The sequence below is a fragment of the Scomber scombrus genome, chromosome 19 (assembly GCF_963691925.1).
Source record: "Scomber scombrus chromosome 19, fScoSco1.1, whole genome shotgun sequence".
NCBI lineage: Eukaryota > Metazoa > Chordata > Actinopteri > Scombriformes > Scombridae > Scomber > Scomber scombrus.
In genome coordinates, this window is record NC_084988.1 from 15566887 (window position 1) to 15586820 (window position 19934).

Below are 19934 nucleotides of genomic sequence, written 5' to 3' on the forward strand. Positions count from 1 at the left end.
GCAAATAAATAACTCATCCAATTTATGCAGTATGTACATGAAAAAAGTTAGAACGCCACAGCAATTTCTAAGTATTTAAAAGTAATTTACACACTTAATAGCCCGTATGGGATTGTTGCAGGAATATCATGGCGAGTTTGCCTGAGTTTAGATTCATACATCTCACAATGCTCCTAACTCAAGTTTTAGTTCCGAGTTTGCAGATGTATCCTTTGGACGCCTTTTTAAAACATTCATGACCAAGCATAATATTTAAAAAAAGAAAGAAAAAAAAGAAAAAGATGAGCTACAATACCAACTACAAAAATCATCAGCAAAAATAGAGAGAGGGGTTGCTTTTTTTTTTTTTTTTTTTTTTTTTTTTTTACTTTGTACTCTCATATTTCTATCATGATGTTACTGTGCATTTCTCCTCCCGAAACCCGCAGAAGATGCAATTAAAGCAGTTCCTAGATCAATTAAACGAAACATTATTGCGTTGTTTACATTTTGCCCGTTAGTTGAAATAGCAGGCTTCATATGAGAGCGCACATGTGGGGATCAGGCATGTTAAACCCATGCAGTGTGGGCTTTGAATGGGACCACTTCTGCTCTGCGCCCCGGAGAAACCCCTGCCGGTAAAATGTTGGGATTAACATCTCTTGGAGGCCGGGATTAAACTCTGCTTTCTCCAGCCTCACACTCTCTTTTGTTGGGACTATCTGAATTGAACTACCGGAAGGAAAAAAAAACCCAACAAAAACTGTGGGATAAACTGTGACCCCATACACATTTATCTCTTTTTTTCGTTAAAAGAGCTCATCCTCATCATTTGAATATTTGTCTTAGTTTGGATGTATTTTAATGAGCATCGGATAGAAAACAGACGACTGCAGTTTAATTTATTGATCATCTCAGATATCAGTTGGAATAACTAATGCTGCATGAGGACAGAGAGTTTGACAGATTAGAATTATTACGCTAATTATTGATTATATGATTAGCACACGTGCACTGCTGCTACTATCCATTTGGTGCTCATTAAGTGTGGATTTCCTTCATCCCTCTAAAAATGCATTTAATGATAAATCTAAAATATCCGCAAAAATACTGTAGTAAGTCTGTTTTTGCCCTCCATTTTATTGAAGAATCATAATGTAACCTTGTGATTAATACTTAATCAAATGATATGTTTGAGAAATTGTCACCTTGTCAAAGAAAAAAACAACAACCACAAAACCCCGCAATTAATGTTGCACACACTGCCATATTCACTGTGTTCACTCTCCATTTTCTCTCTCCAACACACACTCACTCACTCACGCACACACACTCACTCACGCACACACACTCACGCACTCACAGATCGTCTCTTGATGAAAGAGTAAGCTCACAGGACCTTTATTCATGTCTTTTCAGCGGTGAGGTCACACCATCTTTGGAGCCAGTAAAGGATCCACAATCACCGTGTGTTGAGATCAATGGAAGGGGGAGGTGGGGGTGGTGGGGAGAGCAAGTGTGGAGCTCTCAGCAACCGAGAGTCTTTTCCAGTATCTGGCGAACCCTTGATTATTACTACCATGTACTTGGAAAAGTCTCGTCTCTCTTTGTGATGACCGGCAGTTTAACCATTAGCATCTTTTTTGTCATGGTTCCAAAAAAGTTAGAAATCTATTAAAATCACAGCAGAGAGTCTGATGCGAGGGGGGCTCACAAATTGCATACAATACAACAGATCACAGTTTCGAAGGCTAGCACAGATAAAAAAAACACATATGTACCATTTATATAAGACACACACTGATTGTCTCTTAGAAACTACATATTGATTCCTTATAAACACTTTTTTTCTTAAATAAAGTAGTGCATCCATGTCCACACACCATCCTCATCAACGTGTCTCTTTGCCAAACAGGTCGGCAAAGTTGTGGAAGAAGCTTAAAGGAGGTCTGTCCATCCCGAGCACTTCACAAGAAGATTGAACGTGAGTTTTGTTCTTGGATAAACATTAGTTCCGTGGCTGTGGGTGTTACTTTTCTTTGAGAGTCCGCTCTGTGTCGTCCTCAACAGGTGTTTTTACGCATAGAGGCACACACTGACAGACATGGACGAGGGGCTACAACCTGTGAATGAATGGTGGGGTGAGGGTGAGGGGGGGGGATCTCTTTGCCAGTGCTAAAATAAATTAAACCTCTCCTCTAAGAGGACCGAAGAGCCATCATGCCAAACAAAAAAACAAAAAAAAACAACTCGAGGCCCCTGAGAGCCCTGCCTCACAGAGCACGGCTCACACTTTAACCAGTCTTGTGTGTTTTATTGAGGGATGGCAGCGTTGAGTCTGATGTGATCGTTACTGTTTGTGCACTTTATGACAGGCGATTGCTCTGTTCACAGGACCTGAAATTTCCACGAGGAAGTTTGATCCTTATAATCCAAGCAATCGGCATTGAAGTTCAGCTTCCACGACGCCGCTTGGTCCTTATAATCCAAGCAGTCTGCTGTGGAGTTGAAGCCCAGGCCGGACGTCCCGTAGCCCTGGGTGGAGAGGGACGCCGGGGACTGGTTCAGATGGCTTGTCACTGCGTTTGTGCTCATCGGACTGAGAGTCGAGCCCGGGCCTGACAACTGGTGGTGCATGGGAGTGAGGTAAGAGCCGCAGTCCATGCCACCGAAGTAGGATGTCGAGCCGGCGTAGCCCTGGCTGTAACCCGAGGCCTGGGTGTAGGTCATGGGATAGGACCTCTGCATGCAGGAGGAGGAGGTAGACAACGGGTCTGAGAGCGGAGAGATGGACGCCGGGCTCCAGATGGACACTGGGGCGGCGGTGGTGGTGGTGGAGATGGCGGGGACTGTGGTGGTGCTGGTGGGGGGTGTGAACTGGCCACTGGCGCCGCTCTCTGAGCTCACTTCTCGGGTTGGGGAACTTTTCTTTTTGGCAGGTCGCACCTTGTTCTGGCCCCCGTTCTGCTGCTGCTGCTGCTGCTGGCGACACTTTGCCCGCCGGTTCTTAAACCAGACCTGGAAAAGTCACATAATTTCTCTTAATTATAACTTCATTACAACCCAGTATTTAAGATTAGGCTAACATACAGCACTAACAGATTTTTTTTTTTTTCAACTACAACAAATATAACTTTTCTAATTTATTTTTTTATTGAACGAGGTGAAAATATGAGACGATTCGTTTCACTCTTTTCACTCCAAATCATAATTTTTATAGAATTTTTTCTCAAACAAAGTTACAATATGTTGGTACCAGTGGACTGATCCGTCTCATTTCATTTCCCAAAATCTCCAAACAGAGGTCTATCCTTAAGTGGAATTATCTCACCCCACTGGCAAGTTTTCCACTTGATTAAAGGAAGACAAAATGCTAAGCTTTAGATATTCTGTCAGTCACGGGTTAAGAATAGTGTTTCGTGCAGTGCAGATATAAAATTTATTTTTTCAACATTTTTAATTCGATGTCTTTTCATTTTTCATATTGTTAAATCTTAAAAAATAGTGTAAATAATCAACAATTAGTCACTACAGTCTGACATTATGTCCACTTTTGCGTTGACGTTTTTCAAAATAAACGATGGAACAGTCCAGATTTTTTTTTCATATTTAAAATATTCACCGATATTTAATGATTTTCAAACATGGCAGATGCTCTGGTCAACTCACCTGTACACGGGATTCAGGTAGATTGATTTTCAACGCCACCTCTTCGCGCATGAATATGTCCGGATACCGAGTTTTGGCGAACAACGCCTCCAAAACGTCGAGCTGAGCGCGCGTAAAAGTAGTCCTCTCTCGCCTCTGCTTCCGTGGCGTCGCTGCAAGTACAAAGGCAAATTTAATGATGTGAATGTAAATAAATAAATCATGTTGGTACATATGCTTGAAAAAATAATTAAAAATCAAAAGCAGTAATGTAACTCAAAGAATATTGTTTGCGTAATTACGCACGAGTCTAGAAAGATGCAGACGTCGGTGACAAATTGAAGCATTTTACATATTTTATAGTCTAATTAGCCCAAACTAAATGCAGATCGCCCATAGCGAGACAATCTAACAAATCTGCCAATAATTTAATCAGAAGTCACATCAAAATTAAATATCACAAGAGCAGACTCAGAGGAATGGTGTGCGTCTGCGCAAAAGGTTGGATAACGTGTGATTTTATTTATATATAGTATAGTAATATAGTATAGTGTTATACATTATTATCATGAGTGGGTTTGGATGGTAGTGTCTGTTTACCAGAATCATCCCTCCCCTATTACCGTCAAGCCATTCATGTTCTGTCATTACTCTTCATTCTTTAAAAAGTTGAAACCCACCTGGATAGCCCACCGATGGATGCAAAAGGTCCATTCCGGAAGTAGTTAAGCTCAGGCCATTGACTGTATAAGGTGGTTGCTTTAGATACGACATCATGCTAATGTTTGTCTGTGGGCTGAAGTTGGAGAAAATTTTGAAAATGGATGGAGCTCCCGAGGTATACTTGGTGTCCTCTGTTCGCCGCGTGGTCCGAGTTATACCGGGCACCTGTTCCGAAACATGAGAAGAAGAAAAGACATCGATGAAGAGATATTAGGTCCGTTTGCATGGCGCTGTCGGGAAAATGAGCCCTCTCCAAAACGCACGGCGCTCTTCAAAAAGCACCAACCACATCTCCAGCTGTCCTCATCTCGACTACCCCCCCACTCCCTCTGACTCACTCCCTCACACACACACACACACACACACACACACACACACACACACACACACACACACACACACACACACACACACACACACACACACACACACACACACACACCGCGGCAGGCTATAATTGCAACAAGTCACTTGAAAGTTCTTTTTTTTTGTCACCGCTTCCAGTAATATACAATTAAATAAATACGTGTAGCTTTAACTGACGTGCTTCTTAAGATAAAATATTTAAAAATGACTTAACCACAATGTCAAGTTTTATATGCATTTGGCTTTCTAGTTTAATGATGTATGTAAATGTAAAGAGAAAATCAATGGGATGTGAAGATGAAATTGAATTGATGTTACTTAAACGTGAATTCACATGTCCATTCTATTTAATAAAGTACGCAGAATAATCATAATCATCTTTCAGACCTAATTCCTTGTACATTTTTAGGAAATCATGAATTTAAAAAAGGCTTCAAGATTGGCGTGAATTTTTAAAGCAAAATACAGTGAAAATTATTTAGATTTTTAACTTTAAAAGTATTGTTTTACGCAGGGAAGCCTTAATTACATTTTTTTTTTTTTTAAAGACGTGCTTTTGAAGACCTGACTGTCCCCGCAGTTCTTTAAACAGAAATAAACCTGCTCTGTGATGTTGATTGGTAAATGCGTGATTGCTGTCACTTCAACTTCAGTGACCCTCACCCGCGTTATCCCCACTGTGCGTCTTGATTAGTTGCATTTTTTCCCCTTCAATATCCAACGGTTTTAACCCCCTCATCCCAATCTGTCACACTTAAAACAGACCCGTCTACCAGTTGCACACCCGCTCAATAATAATTACCCTGTCCGAGAATTAATTACGATAAATGTTGTTTTTTTTTCTGTTGATGAATTAACGAGATAATCCGAGTGGCATCTAACTGGATCTGCAGTTTGGTATGATTACAGTCCAAAGTGCTCCAGGCTACTGAAATGATGCAACCAATCAAACACTGCATTTGACTTTTATATTTACTCCACGTTCACGTTTTGCCGTCTTCATTTATTTAATCTGATGTGAATAATTATCAGCACTTTGTAGAGAGAGAAAAAAATGAAACAGTTGTTTAATTACATTTTTATAAATGTTCATTAAATCGAGCTAAACTCGCCATTTAGACGCATAAATACAATCTGTCACCAGAGCCTCAAAACCATGAGTGTAACATATTAAATGTGACGTGTTGGTTTATTGTCCTCTAAATTATAACAAGTACACACATAACCAGACAAGGCCCCGAAACATTTTTCGATAGCATAGCAGGCCTTATAGTTTCTTATTTCCTTCAGCGTAGGTTTCACTTTTACTCATCCACAATTAATCCTTGTTTTGTTGCATTAAAACGTCTCCAAATTCCCGTTGAGGAGAAAGCTGTGCGGAATAAATTTGGATTTATTTTAGACTGCAAACTTCACTCAGTGAATATGGACTCGGTGCCCTCGGTTGGCAGTGCTGGATTCACTCAGTGAGAGTGGGAAATTTGTCAAATATGAGCTGCTGGAAACATTTAATTACGACGAAAATGAGCTGTAATGTCTGAAAAGCTGAAAATCTGTCTTCATTGTCTCTATTTGAGTCATTTATAATGTAACTTGTATCAGTTTTGCACCACTGATTGGGTGCTCTATGTGAACTCTATGTGCTCGCCAAGATTTACGGCAATCTACAAGAGTTTGGTAACTTATTGTCTCTGTATTCTCCAAAATTTAAAAAAAAAGAAATTAAATTAAATTAAACGAGACGAAGTGATGGGAAATATATTCATCTTCATCTTCACTGTGATGCCAGTAAACAGCCTGGAATCTTCAAACTGGCATTTCTTAGTGTGTTTATAGTTTTTATTTCAGCAGCAGTAACATAGTCAAAACGCTTTATTTCCTCTATTGGATAAAATTATGTAGTAAGCTTTGATATGTGCTTTAATTGCAGGTGTGCTTTTTCCACAAGGCTTCCAATTTCTGGTCGCGATTCTAAATTTCGATATTGGGTTGTAGTAGCTGTAATAATACCAATAATAGTAATAATATTAACAATTATGACAAAAATATGTATTGTTATTTGTATTATTATAATGAAGGCAAAACGTACCCTGTTATTGGCGACTGGAAAGTTCTTTGTCTGCTTGGTTTCCTCCAGGAGAAATAATTAAATTGTACGGATCAACGACGTCCTGGTCGATAAAAAATACACAAAACCAACCAAAAGTAGAAGCAGAAGCAGAAGCAGCCGTCTTCAGAAGCAGAACAGCAGTGCGGGTAAAAGTTAAAGGTGGAGCGCCTGCATCAGGTTTGGAAGTGGTGCAGCAGCGGCGGAGTGATGCAGGAGGAGGCTGCATGTACGCCTTTAGGATTTGTTGGTGTGTTGTGAGTGAAGTGGTTTGAGTTGGATTTTGTACAAACTGCCAGCCAATGGGAGCCGCAGGACTGAGCTGAGGTCTGTCTCTGTCTCAGTCTCTCACACTGGTGGGGAGGATTTTTTTTTCCCCCGTTTTTTTTTTCCTTTTTTTTTCTCCGGGAAACAAATGTCTCCAGCTACTTTTTTTTGACGCACGGTCCTCAGCCAATGGCAGCGAGAGAGCGACTGACAACATCCCCATCCCACCGCAGAGAGGGTACGTTGATGATAAATAAACGCACGTCTGCCGATGGGTCATGAGGAATGGAGTTTAAACCGAGGAAAAGTCCGTTTACTTACATTTTTTAAATATTTTATATCAGACATCGCTGTTGCCAAATGGGGGCATTAAACTGAGATAAGTTATTTAAAAAAGCCTATTCATGTGCGAGGGGGGGCTCAAATAAAGGGTTATCTAAAATAACATGTATTTATAGTATATTAATGATGGAAATACACAATCATACTTCTAAAATAGCTTATAGTGCATCACTTGTCTTCATTGAAGTCATCTCAAAATCACCACATTTTTTAAATTTCTAATTCTGAAAAGTTTCAGCAATAATAACGCATCTTAACATTGGATAGCACTGCACACTTCTTGATACATCTTAACGAGAATAAAGTGTAACTAATACTAATTATAGCTGCTATTTTGAGAAAAAAAGATTTAAAACAGGAAGGAAAAAAAAATAAATCTGTGACAAAAAGAAACGCCAGGGCACTCCATGTGAAAGCTGCACCGTCCTCTCACATTCCAGCGCGTCGCAAAAAAGGGGATTTAGAGAGACTTATTTCCTTAAAACTGTCCTCCCAGCCACACAGCCAGCCAGTCTGCTCCCATCAGCCTGATACAGGCCTGCACCAAAAAAAATCACCCAGAATATTTACAGGGGAATTCCCACCGAGAGGGACCGAGCAGCCGGCGGACTCTGTTCTGGCACACCGGGACCTGAAGTGTGCAAACACCCAGAGATGAGGAAGGATGAATGGAAGGAGGAAAAAAAGGTTGATACAGGACGGGGCTGCAGTTGGCGACAAGACATTATTGGTTTCAGCAAGGGGCAGATGTGAGAGAAGATGAGAGACAGCTCTTTATATGAAGGTAGGCCTATTTTATTTACAATTTTATTTACAAGATAGTACATTTTTTGCAGGTTTTGTGTTGTGTTGTAACATTGTAATATCCCATATTAATAATAACAATATGATTATAATGATAATGATGATAATAATAATAAGACTGATAATAATAATAATAATAATAATAATAATAATAATAATAATAATAATAATAATAATAATAATAATAATAACAAGGATGATGATAACAATAATAGTAGTTATTGAGAGAGTAGTGCAAGATTCATCTTCTGTCACATTTACTGGAGGACCTACAAGCTGCAAGGGACAAATAAGCCTCGTCTACGTCACTTGAATTTTGAACCTGCGTGCCCATCTCAAAATAATATGCCGAGGGTTTTTGTCACGGCTTGGTAAATGTATCATCTTAAGAGGCTTTGTGCAACACCTACACACACACACACTCACTCACTCACTCACACACACACACACACACACACACACACACACACACACACACACACACACACACACACACACACACACACACACACACACACTAACATTGACACTGACACACACGCACACCACACACACACACACACACACACACTGCGCGCTTGCACGGACACACCCGCTCACTTCAAACAGATTGGAATATTGATTTAGATTTATAAACACAGGCAGACGGTGGGTTTTTATGAATCGTGGTTTTGCCTCCTTGTGGCTGGTGCGGAAGGCCAGAGTCAAAGGTGCAGCGGCAGCCTGACGAGGCTCACACACTTAACTCACTGACACACAGCATACATACATCAACTTCACAAACTCAGTGACATGTCTTTTGACAGATTTCGATCGGCTGTATGGATCATAACTCTGGATTTTTTTCAACAAGCAGAGGAGCAGAGATCTCATCTCAGCTGAGGAGAAAGTCTGCTACAAGTCTGATGGTTTGGAGGAATGGAGCTGCAACACCTCCAGGTATACTAGTTTTTGTTGTTGTTTTTTTTTTTTGTCAGTGTTTATTTGTGTTTTTATATAACTATTTTGTTTTCTATTACAATGAAAATAGTGCAGTAAGTTCAAAATAATTTCGCCTTTTTCATGTTGATTCAAATCTCTGTGTAATAAATTCATGTCACATAGCAGCTTTAAATGGGATTGAGGAGCAGGTTATGGGAATGGATTTAAAAATATTTTGCTGTTTGCTTTTTTTGACCATCTCAGAGGTCACAGTTTAGCTCTCTCACGTGTGTGGCTGTGGACAGACTCCTTGCCGAAAAGAAAAAAAAGTAAAACTAATAATAATCATATTTAGCACAGGCTAAAGTTCATCCTTATAATTAACCCTCATCATAAAGACCTGCAGCTCTCTAAAATATTTTATAGCATTTTACGTTCACGTTGGGCCTAACACTGACTTTTATAGTCTCCAAAGTTGACGGGGACTAATCAACTTGCAGGTAGAAACTAAATCTTTTAAAATATGTGAATGCTTCCTCATATTTTTGCAGCTGCATGATAATGCATCATAACGCGAGACTTTTTTTTAATGCCGCTTGGAAAATCATGACGTCTGCTGCTGTTATCTGATAGATCTCACCGTTTAAATTGCTAAATAATTTATTAAATTGTAAAGCCAGGCCCTCCGCAGGGACTTTGTATCTTAAAAGGACGTTTAAAGGGAGAAGGAGTTAAACGCCTCTGGCGAGCAGCGCTCCCACTGACTCCCGGCTAATTGACGACGACGGCTTTTATCTCCGCCTCTGCTACACTCAACCTGAGGGTGAGGATTTCACTAGGCCTGCTCCAACCTGTGATTTCTACCATTTAATGCGTAGCCTATACGTCTTTTCAAAGAAAGTGCACAAGCCTAGATGTTTGACCTCTTGTGTGATAGCTTTGAAAGGAAAATCGTGTTATAAGATTGGATAATTAATGGGCAGACAGGCCCTTCTATTTCTCCCCGCCTGTGCACTTTATGCAGACAGTTAAAAGAAAACAACCAATAAATGATAGAATAAAAAAATGTAAGATTTTAAAATTAAATGGAACAAATAATGCAGCATTTATGTATTAGCTCACAGATGTTATTTGTGGGGAATTGAAGCAGAATATTTACTTCACATCATACATACATACATACATCTTCTAAGTGTGCAGGCAGCTTTTCCTCTCCTCTGCCTCCTTCTCTCCTTGTTTGATATTCGCATGGCTGAATATGAGGAATGTGTTGGTGGAATTCATTCTGAGCTTAAAAAGGAGACAGAAAAAAGGAATAAAATCCAATAAAGCCAGTTTATAAGGAGAAATTCTGATAATCTGTAATGTTAAAAGCTTTTTCCTCTGCTTGTAAAGTTAACTTATTTCTTTCTGCTTTTTTGCAACAAAACAGCTGGAAGACTTTACCATTTCATATTGCTTTAGTTAGCCTTATTAATCTTTTTCTCTTCTTTTTATTTGTGCAACACTGAATTATTATAAATACTGCAAACATCAGTTAAGACTCTCACACATTTTAAACTTAGTCCACAGAATCACATATTTCTAGTTGTTATTTTGACAGCAAAATTTAAACCTTCACACAATAAAAAATGTTTATTTTATTTAGGTTCACGTGTGTACAGCTTGACGTGAAGCTGATAAAATGACTGAGGTTAAGACCCTTTATTTATTGTGGATAGAGTCACTGTGTGTGTTTATGTTTGGTGGTGAGTGTGTGTGGGAGAGACAGAGAGAGAGATGAGCTCAAGTAGGATAATCACAAGCTGTATTTTAATTAGCCCGGCAGGTTTGATGGATACATTGCTGCCGCCGCTGCTGCTGTTGCCGCTGTTGCTGCTGCTTTGCAAAAAAAGGTGCACCGTGTAGTGAGCGAGATGTCTAAACAGAGGGCTTTTCCCCACGCAGTTCCCTTATCACAAAGGAGCTAAACCTTTGTGTAATGTAACATGTAACTGACCCCAGAGGTCATCAAAACACATTCAGAGTCCTCCCCAGGGATTAAGAGAGGGAGAAACTCCATTCAATGTCAGTTTGAGAAGAGTTTACTGACTTAGAGGCACCCAGACTGATTCACAAAATGACTCTGGATTTTATCTCTAATTATTAACAATGTTACACATGCATATTGGTTAAAAACTAGCTTCTAGTTTTTTACTTTTATGAGGAAAAAGCTGTACTGATCATGAAATTATATGGTTTTCAGATTTCTATGTTCCTTCAAATGTGTTGTCTCTCTAATGCTGTGTGGCTTTGTATTTGTGTGTGTGTGTTTGTTTTCCAAGTTTGCTCTTTCCATTAATATGACATGCCTTTTAATTAGTGCCATAATTGTTTGTGTTGTGTTTGCGCAGGAGTTCGCCGACAAACAAACGGATGCAATTAAACACACTCGCCTTCAGATCATCAATGAGGAGGCAAAGTCAAGACTGGTGGAAAACCGACAAGGACAAATATAAGGCGGGAGGGGGAAGTGTGCGTGTGTCCTGCTGCCTCAAGGTTAACACTGACTGAGTGACTGGACGCTTTCCACAAGACACATTGCTAGATACTTTTTGCACAACTTGGCATAAATGTTAATTCATGTTATATTTTGGCATAAGTGCTGAAGTTGATTTATTATGATGTTTCTGTTTCATCTCTGCCTCAACACTGTTTTGGAAGTAATTAAGAATTGATTTGTAAATAAAGACATCTATGTTGATATCATTGTCAAACCTCAACCCTGCTCTCCTGCATCCTTTCCCTCTCCACCTTAGCCATCAGTACGCTTCCTCTCTGTGTGCTGAGGTGTCTGCACGGCGTGGTAAAACCTGCCCTGCAGACCGGACCTCTCAAGTCTTCAAAGGAGGAAGAACTCAATGTGGGGGATTTGTTCAGGCTTATTTGGTAACCTAGGATTTGAATTGGATTCTGGGAGGCATTCATAACACATTTGAAAATGTTACATTGTGCGATTTTGTGTGTAATCCCCATAATAAATTTTAGAAATGGTCACAGCACTTGCACAACTGTGACTATTTATGATTTATCAAATGGTTTTCTTGTCTTGCCTCTCGGGGGGCTGAGGTGAGTGTTGCCGGTGGGATACGGGACCATCTCAGTCGTTTGGAGAGCCGGTGAAGAGTTGATGCTTCCGTTTTAACCTTTTCTCTCAACACTGTTTTGTTTATTTGACCTGCATGTATGATAGGGTCAGCCACCATGCTTCCAGAGGGATTCTCACAGACCCCCCAATAGCACTGGAGCATTACAACCTCTAGTGGATTAAACCTCCCTGAGAGGAGGGTTAAAGTACATGCACAAACTCTGTCTTTCTCTCTCTCTCTCTCTCTCTCTCTCTCTCTCTCTCTCTCCCCCTCTCTCTCCCTTTCTCATATTCAACACACACACACACACACACACACACACACACACACACACACACACACACACACACACACACACACACACACACACACACACACACACACACACACACACACACCATAGGTATACTTTATTAAACTCTATGTACATGTTATCAAAGCACAGTGATAGATTAATAAAGCTGTACTCTTTTCTCTGGGTTGCTCCATAATGTGCATCAATACAGTTAAGTGTCAACTGTTGGGAAACATCATTTTATCCTTGTTGAAAAGTATCCAAAATAATATGCAACCGAGTCTAATTTTAAAGACCCCTGCAGAAAAGTAAAAATATTGTGCTTTAAAATAATTATTCTTGTGTACTGTGTTACCATCACCTTGTTAAAGAATACATCTACTCATTCTCCCTCACTGAGAACTCCAGAATCATTGAACTAGAGGCTTCAAGTGTCTCACTTGTGTAATTCGCTCAGTGAGCCATGATTGGCTTATTGACTCCCAAACTAATTATGATGTCACTAAATAGCACTTGTACATACATAAGGTGAGCACCAAAAACGTGCCCCTGTTAGCAGATAAATGTGAAAACAACCTTCTAGTGTCAAACCCAGCACAGTGGTGCTCAAACTTTCAAGTGAAGTAAAAATAAGAAAAACACATTATTTTGACATGAGGGCAACTTGGGTGTGTGTTTGTAAAACCAATCATGTTGGCCAGGTGCTTTCTTGAAATAGCAGCAAGTCACAAATCTGTGTGGTTTTTAAATAGTGCAGGAGGGGTGAATAATGTTATCCAGTACACTAACTTCATGGATGTAGTCTATCACATGGTTTGGTGGCTCCACTGCTTGGATTTCTTGTCTGGTACATGAAACTCTCCCGCCTTAGTTTGATAAGAGCAAGTGTAATGTGTGTGTGTGTGTGTGTGTGTGTGTGTGTGTGTGTGTGTGTGTGTGTGTGTGTGTGTGTGTGTGTGTGTGTGTGTGTGTGTGTGTGTGTGTGTGTGTGTGTGTGTGTGTGTGTGTGTAAGTCAGTGTTTGTGCCCTGTCCAAACCCCACTTTGCTTTGAATGACACTTTGGCGATGCCCCCAGCTCCCCACTTTGACTTCTCAAGCATACCCCCTGTTAGTGCCAACTCTGCCAATTCCTCTCATGTCTTTAATATCTCTCTTTGGGCCCTTGGGTTTTGCCAGTGAAGGCTCCCCCGTGACAGTTGGACATTGCCGTCACATTTGGGAGACAGCGGCGGGTGTATGTAGCGTTCCCAGCCCCGGGCCTGTGGGGAATCTGTGATGGCTCGCCTGTCAGCCGGCCCCTCCCCTGTAATTAGGAGAGTAAACACAGCGCCTGGCTCTGCTTGGGGGAGAAGTAGGAGGGAGCGGAGGAGGGCTCCTGTCCTACTGCTACTTGAGCTGTCCAGGAGCAGCTTTGGACTCAGAGAGAGATTCAGCTTGTGATATGCACCCCATCACATCCTTGTGAAGGACTGAGATGTGGAGGACACTGCAGTCCGTTAACCACTGAGGAGACATTTGATTGAATTGAACCTTTGTGGAGAAAATACAAAAAGACTGATCACTCAAGATGATTTGGGAGATGTCCACAAAAGTGTTCAAACATCAATGACAGCATGATAGAAACCAGTACATGTTCTGCAGAGCACTTTGGGTATATCATGTATTTTTCATCTCATGTAGACCTCATGATATAAAAACACACCACCAATAAGCCGCCTTCCTTCTTTGCTTCACCTCTCTCCTGGTTGCTGGGGCGACTGGTCAGCAGCTGGTGGAATGTGTTGTGGGCTGGAGTTGTAGCTGTAGCTTGGGACCAGCTCGGGGGGAGCACCATCCCACCCAACCCCAGCCACTCCGCTCTGCCCAGGCAGGGAGGCTGGCTGCGGGAATGCCGAGACCAGGAGGGGAGGAATTTCACTGGAGGACCTGCCAGAGAAATGCCATGCGGGGAGCGATGAAGAGAGAAACCTAGATAGATAGATAGAGAGAGAGAGGGAGAGAGAGAGAGAGAGAGAGAGAGAGGAGATCTTGGCCAATTGAAACGCAGCCTGTCAGTGTCATTTTGGTTTTGTAGGATGCTAACTGATGATGGGCCAGTTGCTGAATGAGATGGTTGCCATACAGACACAGTGGCACCGCATCTGACTCAGACCTTTCTCAGATAGCTTGGGGCACTGCGGGTGTAACTGAGATAGCCTGAAGTTAAGTCAGTGCATTTTGGACAAAATGTTATTTTTTAGTTTCAGTCTTAATCATTCATCTGTATTAACCACCATCTGTCTCTGCTTACCTCCATTACATGAGCATAATCACATGCACTAGTTTTTGTGTACATACATTTTAAATCAGATGGTGTGCATCAGTGTGTGCATGTGGCGGACAGGGAGAGTACAAAGGGAGGGGGGCTTGAAGGCCCCGTGTACTTGCCAAAGTCTTTACGGCGCCCAGAGAGCCATGCTGCAGCATCATGGTCCACAGCATGGAAAGACATAGGGCAGATGGGTGCAGTGTAGCAGCACAACCTCCCCCTTCTCCTCCCAAATGTGAGGCAGCAGTGGTGGGAATGGCACAGTGTGAGAGGGAGCCTGGGTTCATGGCTGAAACAGAAAAGCTGTTGGAGGGGCATTTGGGGGCTGGGAGAGAGTGGGGGCTGAAAGCTGTTTGAGGGGGTGCTTTGGAGAAGCTGTTGGTGGGGCAGGGATCCTGCAATGGAGAGGGAAAGCCAGTCCCCCTGTCACATCCCTTTGAAATCCAAGTGCAGGGGCACGAGCCCAGGGGGGAGTGGCAGCGTGGCCCAGCGCCTGGGCAGACAGGCAGTCACCGCACTGGGCCACAGTCCAGTTCGCCTCGCCTGGCCCCTTCCCACCCCAGCCCACCCCGTCTGGCCCAGGCTTACGGGAGTCAGGCAGCCGACCCCCAGTGGACAGGCCGGAGCCCTACACTACCTAGTCCCATCCCAGAGCTTCTACTGAGTTCGGAACAGCGGCAGCATCCACCGGGGAGAGAGGCCCTGCAGACTTGGGGGGGGGGGGGGGGGGGGGGGGGGGGGGGGTGCCTCCACCGCCTCACAGCTCCTCTTGCACCCAGGCCTCTGGATGGGGGCCCAGCGGAGTCTGCTGCTGATGATAACCCCCACCTCACCACCAGGCCATTCTGCCTTCAGGGCCTGCGCAGGTCCACACATCCCCATGGCAACGGTGGCAGGGCCGTCCACACAATGTGAGTGGGCAGCAAGCCAAGTGCTGCCAAATTGGGATGAGGGAGAGACATTTTGGGAGAATGCTCAATCCTGAATCTTTTCACCTTTATTTTGTCTCTGGGTAATCATGTTTTTGGCTCCAGCGATCTAATATCAGAGACTTGGACAGCATTTTTTTCTGTGAACAGTGGTCAGCAGCACCACTTTCCTTTGTGAAGTTCTCCACTGCTGCTCAATGCATTCTTCCACCTCTCTTCAGGCTCTCATATTTTATTTGTCAATTTCTTGACAGCAGCGCCAGGCATTTATAAAACTAGACCCTCGGGTAGAATTGACCCGATACATTCTGAAGCATTCGTTATGTGTTTAAAGAGACCTTGTCACGGCAATATTAAGTCTGCGTAAACACAAGTAGTTCAATGACATTCACAGCAGCCACCTAAAGTTGATTCCCCACCCACTCTAAGCCACTTGGAAGATACTGTATAAGTGGTTGGGTGGTGTTTACTGAAAGTGGATATCTGCTGTTTGTTTTGTTGTTTTGCTTTCCAACCGTAAACACTGCATAGATTTCCTTGAGTGGTGTTTCAAACGTGAGTGTGTGTGTGTGTGTGCCATGTGTTATATTTGCTGATAACAGGATTTACTCAAATTGCGAATCACCAGTTGAGAAAGGTTAATTGTCAGTGCAACTGGTATAACGAGTACATGCAATAATTATTAGTCTAAGTTGCTTTATTATTTAGGGACGCTAATTAGGCATTAACTATTGTCCCCTTTTTGGATCACAACTTCAATTGCATGTCAAATTGCATTAAGTTCACTTTGACATCCATTTATCAAACTAAAGGAATGCTGTTTTGTAGATGTCCTTAGTGTGTTCATTATTATGAAAGTGATCTGTTCTTGAGGTATTGATCAGAAAATTAGCAGAGGGATTTTCAGAAATTGCTCAATGGTGTGCATCCTCATTTTATTTGCTGTGAGGACAATACATTTCATGATTGGTGTGGGTTTTTGTTTTTGTTTTTGTTTTTTAGGGTGCTGGTGGTTTTAGTGGTTTGGTATTTAAGCTTGCATTAAGAAGGATATTTGATACACACACAAAAAAAAGCACATTTGAGCAAAGATTTGAAGTGTATTCCCAATCAGACCAGTATTATTCCACTTAAAAAACAAGCTTTGGTTTATGCGCCACCCATGTGGATGAAGCTGGCATGAATCTGGCATTAAGGTGAGGTGGAAAGTTACAAGGAAAGAAAGCAAGAGATCAAGGCATGATTGCCAGTGCATGTCATTGCACTACACTCTCATCAAATAGCCCCGTGCTGCTTATGTTGCTGCCCAGACGCAAATTAATTTGGACGCATGGAAAGACTGCAGAGCCCAGGACTCATCTCTGCCCTTTAAAAAAGAAAAGACACCAGTGGAGAGCACTCTTCCAACAAGAGGGGGCAGGGGCCGAGAGAGGGTTTTTGATGGATTTCAGTGGAGGGCAATACAGTGTCTGGAATAAGATGGGAGGGTACAGAGGACACGGTTGAATGTGCTTGTCCTGCTATGATGACAAGATGGCTCAGCCACCACTGTGCCACTGGCCTCCCCCTGCTTTCTGCCTCCCCTCCCTCCCCCTGGTACTCCCCCTCAGGACACCAGTGAAGTAGAAGGGAGTGATGGGGGAAGCAGGGGGGCTGGGTGGGGGGTAGGGGGTGGGGTACTGACGGTTAGCCGCCGTTTAATCTTCTCCTTGGCTCACTGCAGATTCTTTCACTACATGCCCCACTCCCTCTTCTCCCCAAATCTGTACCTGCTCATCCCTGGGCCCGCTTTACAGGGGGGCTCTTGATCAGTGAGGTGATGGAGAATGGCCCTCGTCACACACTCCAAATAGGATCGGATTGCCTGGGAGTAAAAGGTGAGAGCTTCATGGAGCTTGGTAAAAATAGAGGAGGTGGTGATGTGGGGGGGGGGAGCTTCAGCATCCAGACACTACCAAGAAATGAGTTGTTGCTCTGTTTGAGATGGAGTTTCCAGAGCTTGAAGGTTTTATAGGGGTTTGTGCTGGTGCAGAACAACCAGAAAAACCCCAGTGCGTGTGCTGGTAAGGGGGTTGTCCAAGAGAGGAGGGGAGCAAGCCAGGCGGAGGTCTTGTCCTCCACTGGCATGTCGTTGGCATGTCGTTAACCTCCCAGGGCTCAGGGGAAAAGAATCAGGCCTCTGTGTGTGCTTAAAACCCAGGGTTCGTTTGTAAGGTGCCTGGGGAGAGCTGGACCCCTGCTGGAGGACAAGGTAACAAAACAGCAGCATGCTGACTGATGGAGGGCTGGACACTAAAGTAATGGTTAAACAAAGGGTTAAAAGGGCCCCCTGGGTTCAGTATTATACAGTTAAGTGGCTCAAATGAAGTGTTTCAATATTTTAGAGATGGGTACCACTTCAGTCTAACCCAATAATGCTCATCAATGATCTTGACTTATCTTTGTCAGAAGACATAGAAGTATTCAAATATTTTACCAAACTAAAGAGTAAGTAAAAGCACAGAAATGTAGAAGTATCAAACAAAAGTACTCTGTATGCAGCATAATAACCCCTTTGAGTGTTATATTAAGATTATTGCATTGATGCATTTATGTGTAAGTGGAATTTTGCTGTTGTAGCAGATCTAGGTGGAGATCAGTTTAAATATTGTTAGTTAGTTTATAACAAATACTGCATAAAATGATCATGTTTTGTATGAAAATGATACTTCCCTCTGAAAAGTATTGAAATTAAAGTTTGAAGTAACATTTTAATACTTAAGTTCAGTACTTGAGTAAAGCTACTACACTACACATAATGAATTATTTAGTCAGTTGCCCTTTCATTAACTCTTCATTATTGTAACTAACAGAATAATGTGCTGAGTGATGTTAAATTCTACTACAGACGGTTTGAAATATTCTGGACAGAGTCTGAAGGCGACTGTACTTTCTGTGGCTTTGCATTTAATATTAATGTGTGTTTACTTCCATAACATAACAATAACAAATAAAAAAGAAAAATAGCATTGTCTTTGTTTTGTGGTTCAAAGTGTGTGTGCCAATATGAGGCGAGTTAATGAGATGGAGAGCAGAAGGAGGAAAAATGGCAGAGAGAGTCAGAACAAGAGGTTGGTAACTCTTGTAGTCTTGTGATCAAACACCAGTGGTGACACTACAAACTTCTATCCCTTCTTTTCAGCATTTCTCCTTTCCACCCCCTTCTTTTCTACAGTAGTAATGCCCCTCACTATTTTTCTACATCTTATCCCTTTTAATTAGAAAGCAAATTCTGCAGCCTGGAGAGACCTAATCCCCTACTACCCAACAATGCACAGAGTGGCTTTGAACAGCCGACCTGGAGCCCTCAACCCCCAATGCCTCAAATTCCCCCCACTGCTGGACCTTCAAGGGGGGAAGGGGGCCTTTTCTTCCCCAGAACATTATTACTTAAGGATACATGTGCATGCTGTATTTGCTGAACCACATATTTGCATTTTAGGGATGTTAACAGTAATTAACAACTAAATGACACATGTGACAGAAATGATACAAGTGTATGCCAACTCAGTCTATCTCCCCTGCGAGAGATGTAGCCTCGGCTGATTTGCATATATATTAATGTCCCTTATTGTATAGATTAGATCCCATTAGTTGTGGTGATTCTGGTAGAAGGTGCAGTCACTACGATGCTAAAAGTCTCGTTATTATGTTCAAATCATGTATAAATTGTCGGAGGGCAAGGAAAAAGAAGGGGTTATGGCACTGATGCAAGGTTAAGGGTGATTAGACACCCTGACCAGCCTGACAATAGGCTGAGATTAGATTCTAAAAGCCCAAAAGGGAAAGGCCTCTCGAAAATGGAACTCCATTAACAGTCTGCGAATTTACACTGCTTGTATCTAAAATTACCAGCTTTCATTTCTTAATAAAAGTATATCTAGATGTAGCACGCGGTCGGCTGAAATTAAATTCTGGCTCTGTTCCTGGGTCTGAGTCCTTTACATCCGCACTGGCAGTTAACATAGGGGCAAAGTGATCATTTACTGAGCTGTTTGTCAGGAGAATTATGAAGCTGTCAGTGTCTGCTCTTGTGCCATCCGTGGAGGAGAGGTCATCTGATATCAGCGAAGATGA

The 19934-nt window shown here is 42.2% G+C and overlaps 1 protein-coding gene across 2 annotated transcripts; it reads right to left on the minus strand.

Moving 5' to 3' along the window:
• Positions 1-2367: 2367 nt before the first annotated feature.
• otx2b (orthodenticle homeobox 2b) lies at positions 2368-4404 on the minus strand. 2 transcript variants are annotated; one of them, XM_062440393.1, is made up of 3 exons: positions 4308-4404; positions 3649-3800; positions 2368-2997 (listed from the first exon to the last, which is right to left on the minus strand). In XM_062440393.1, the coding sequence occupies exons 1-3, from the start codon at positions 4402-4404 to the stop codon at positions 2368-2370; spliced, it is 879 nt and encodes a 292-aa protein (XP_062296377.1). The 2 variants fall into 2 exon arrangements, with proteins under 2 accessions (XP_062296377.1, XP_062296376.1); XM_062440392.1 differs by having other exon boundaries at positions 3649-3823; positions 4307-4404.
• Between the last annotated feature and the right edge of the window lie 15530 nt (positions 4405-19934).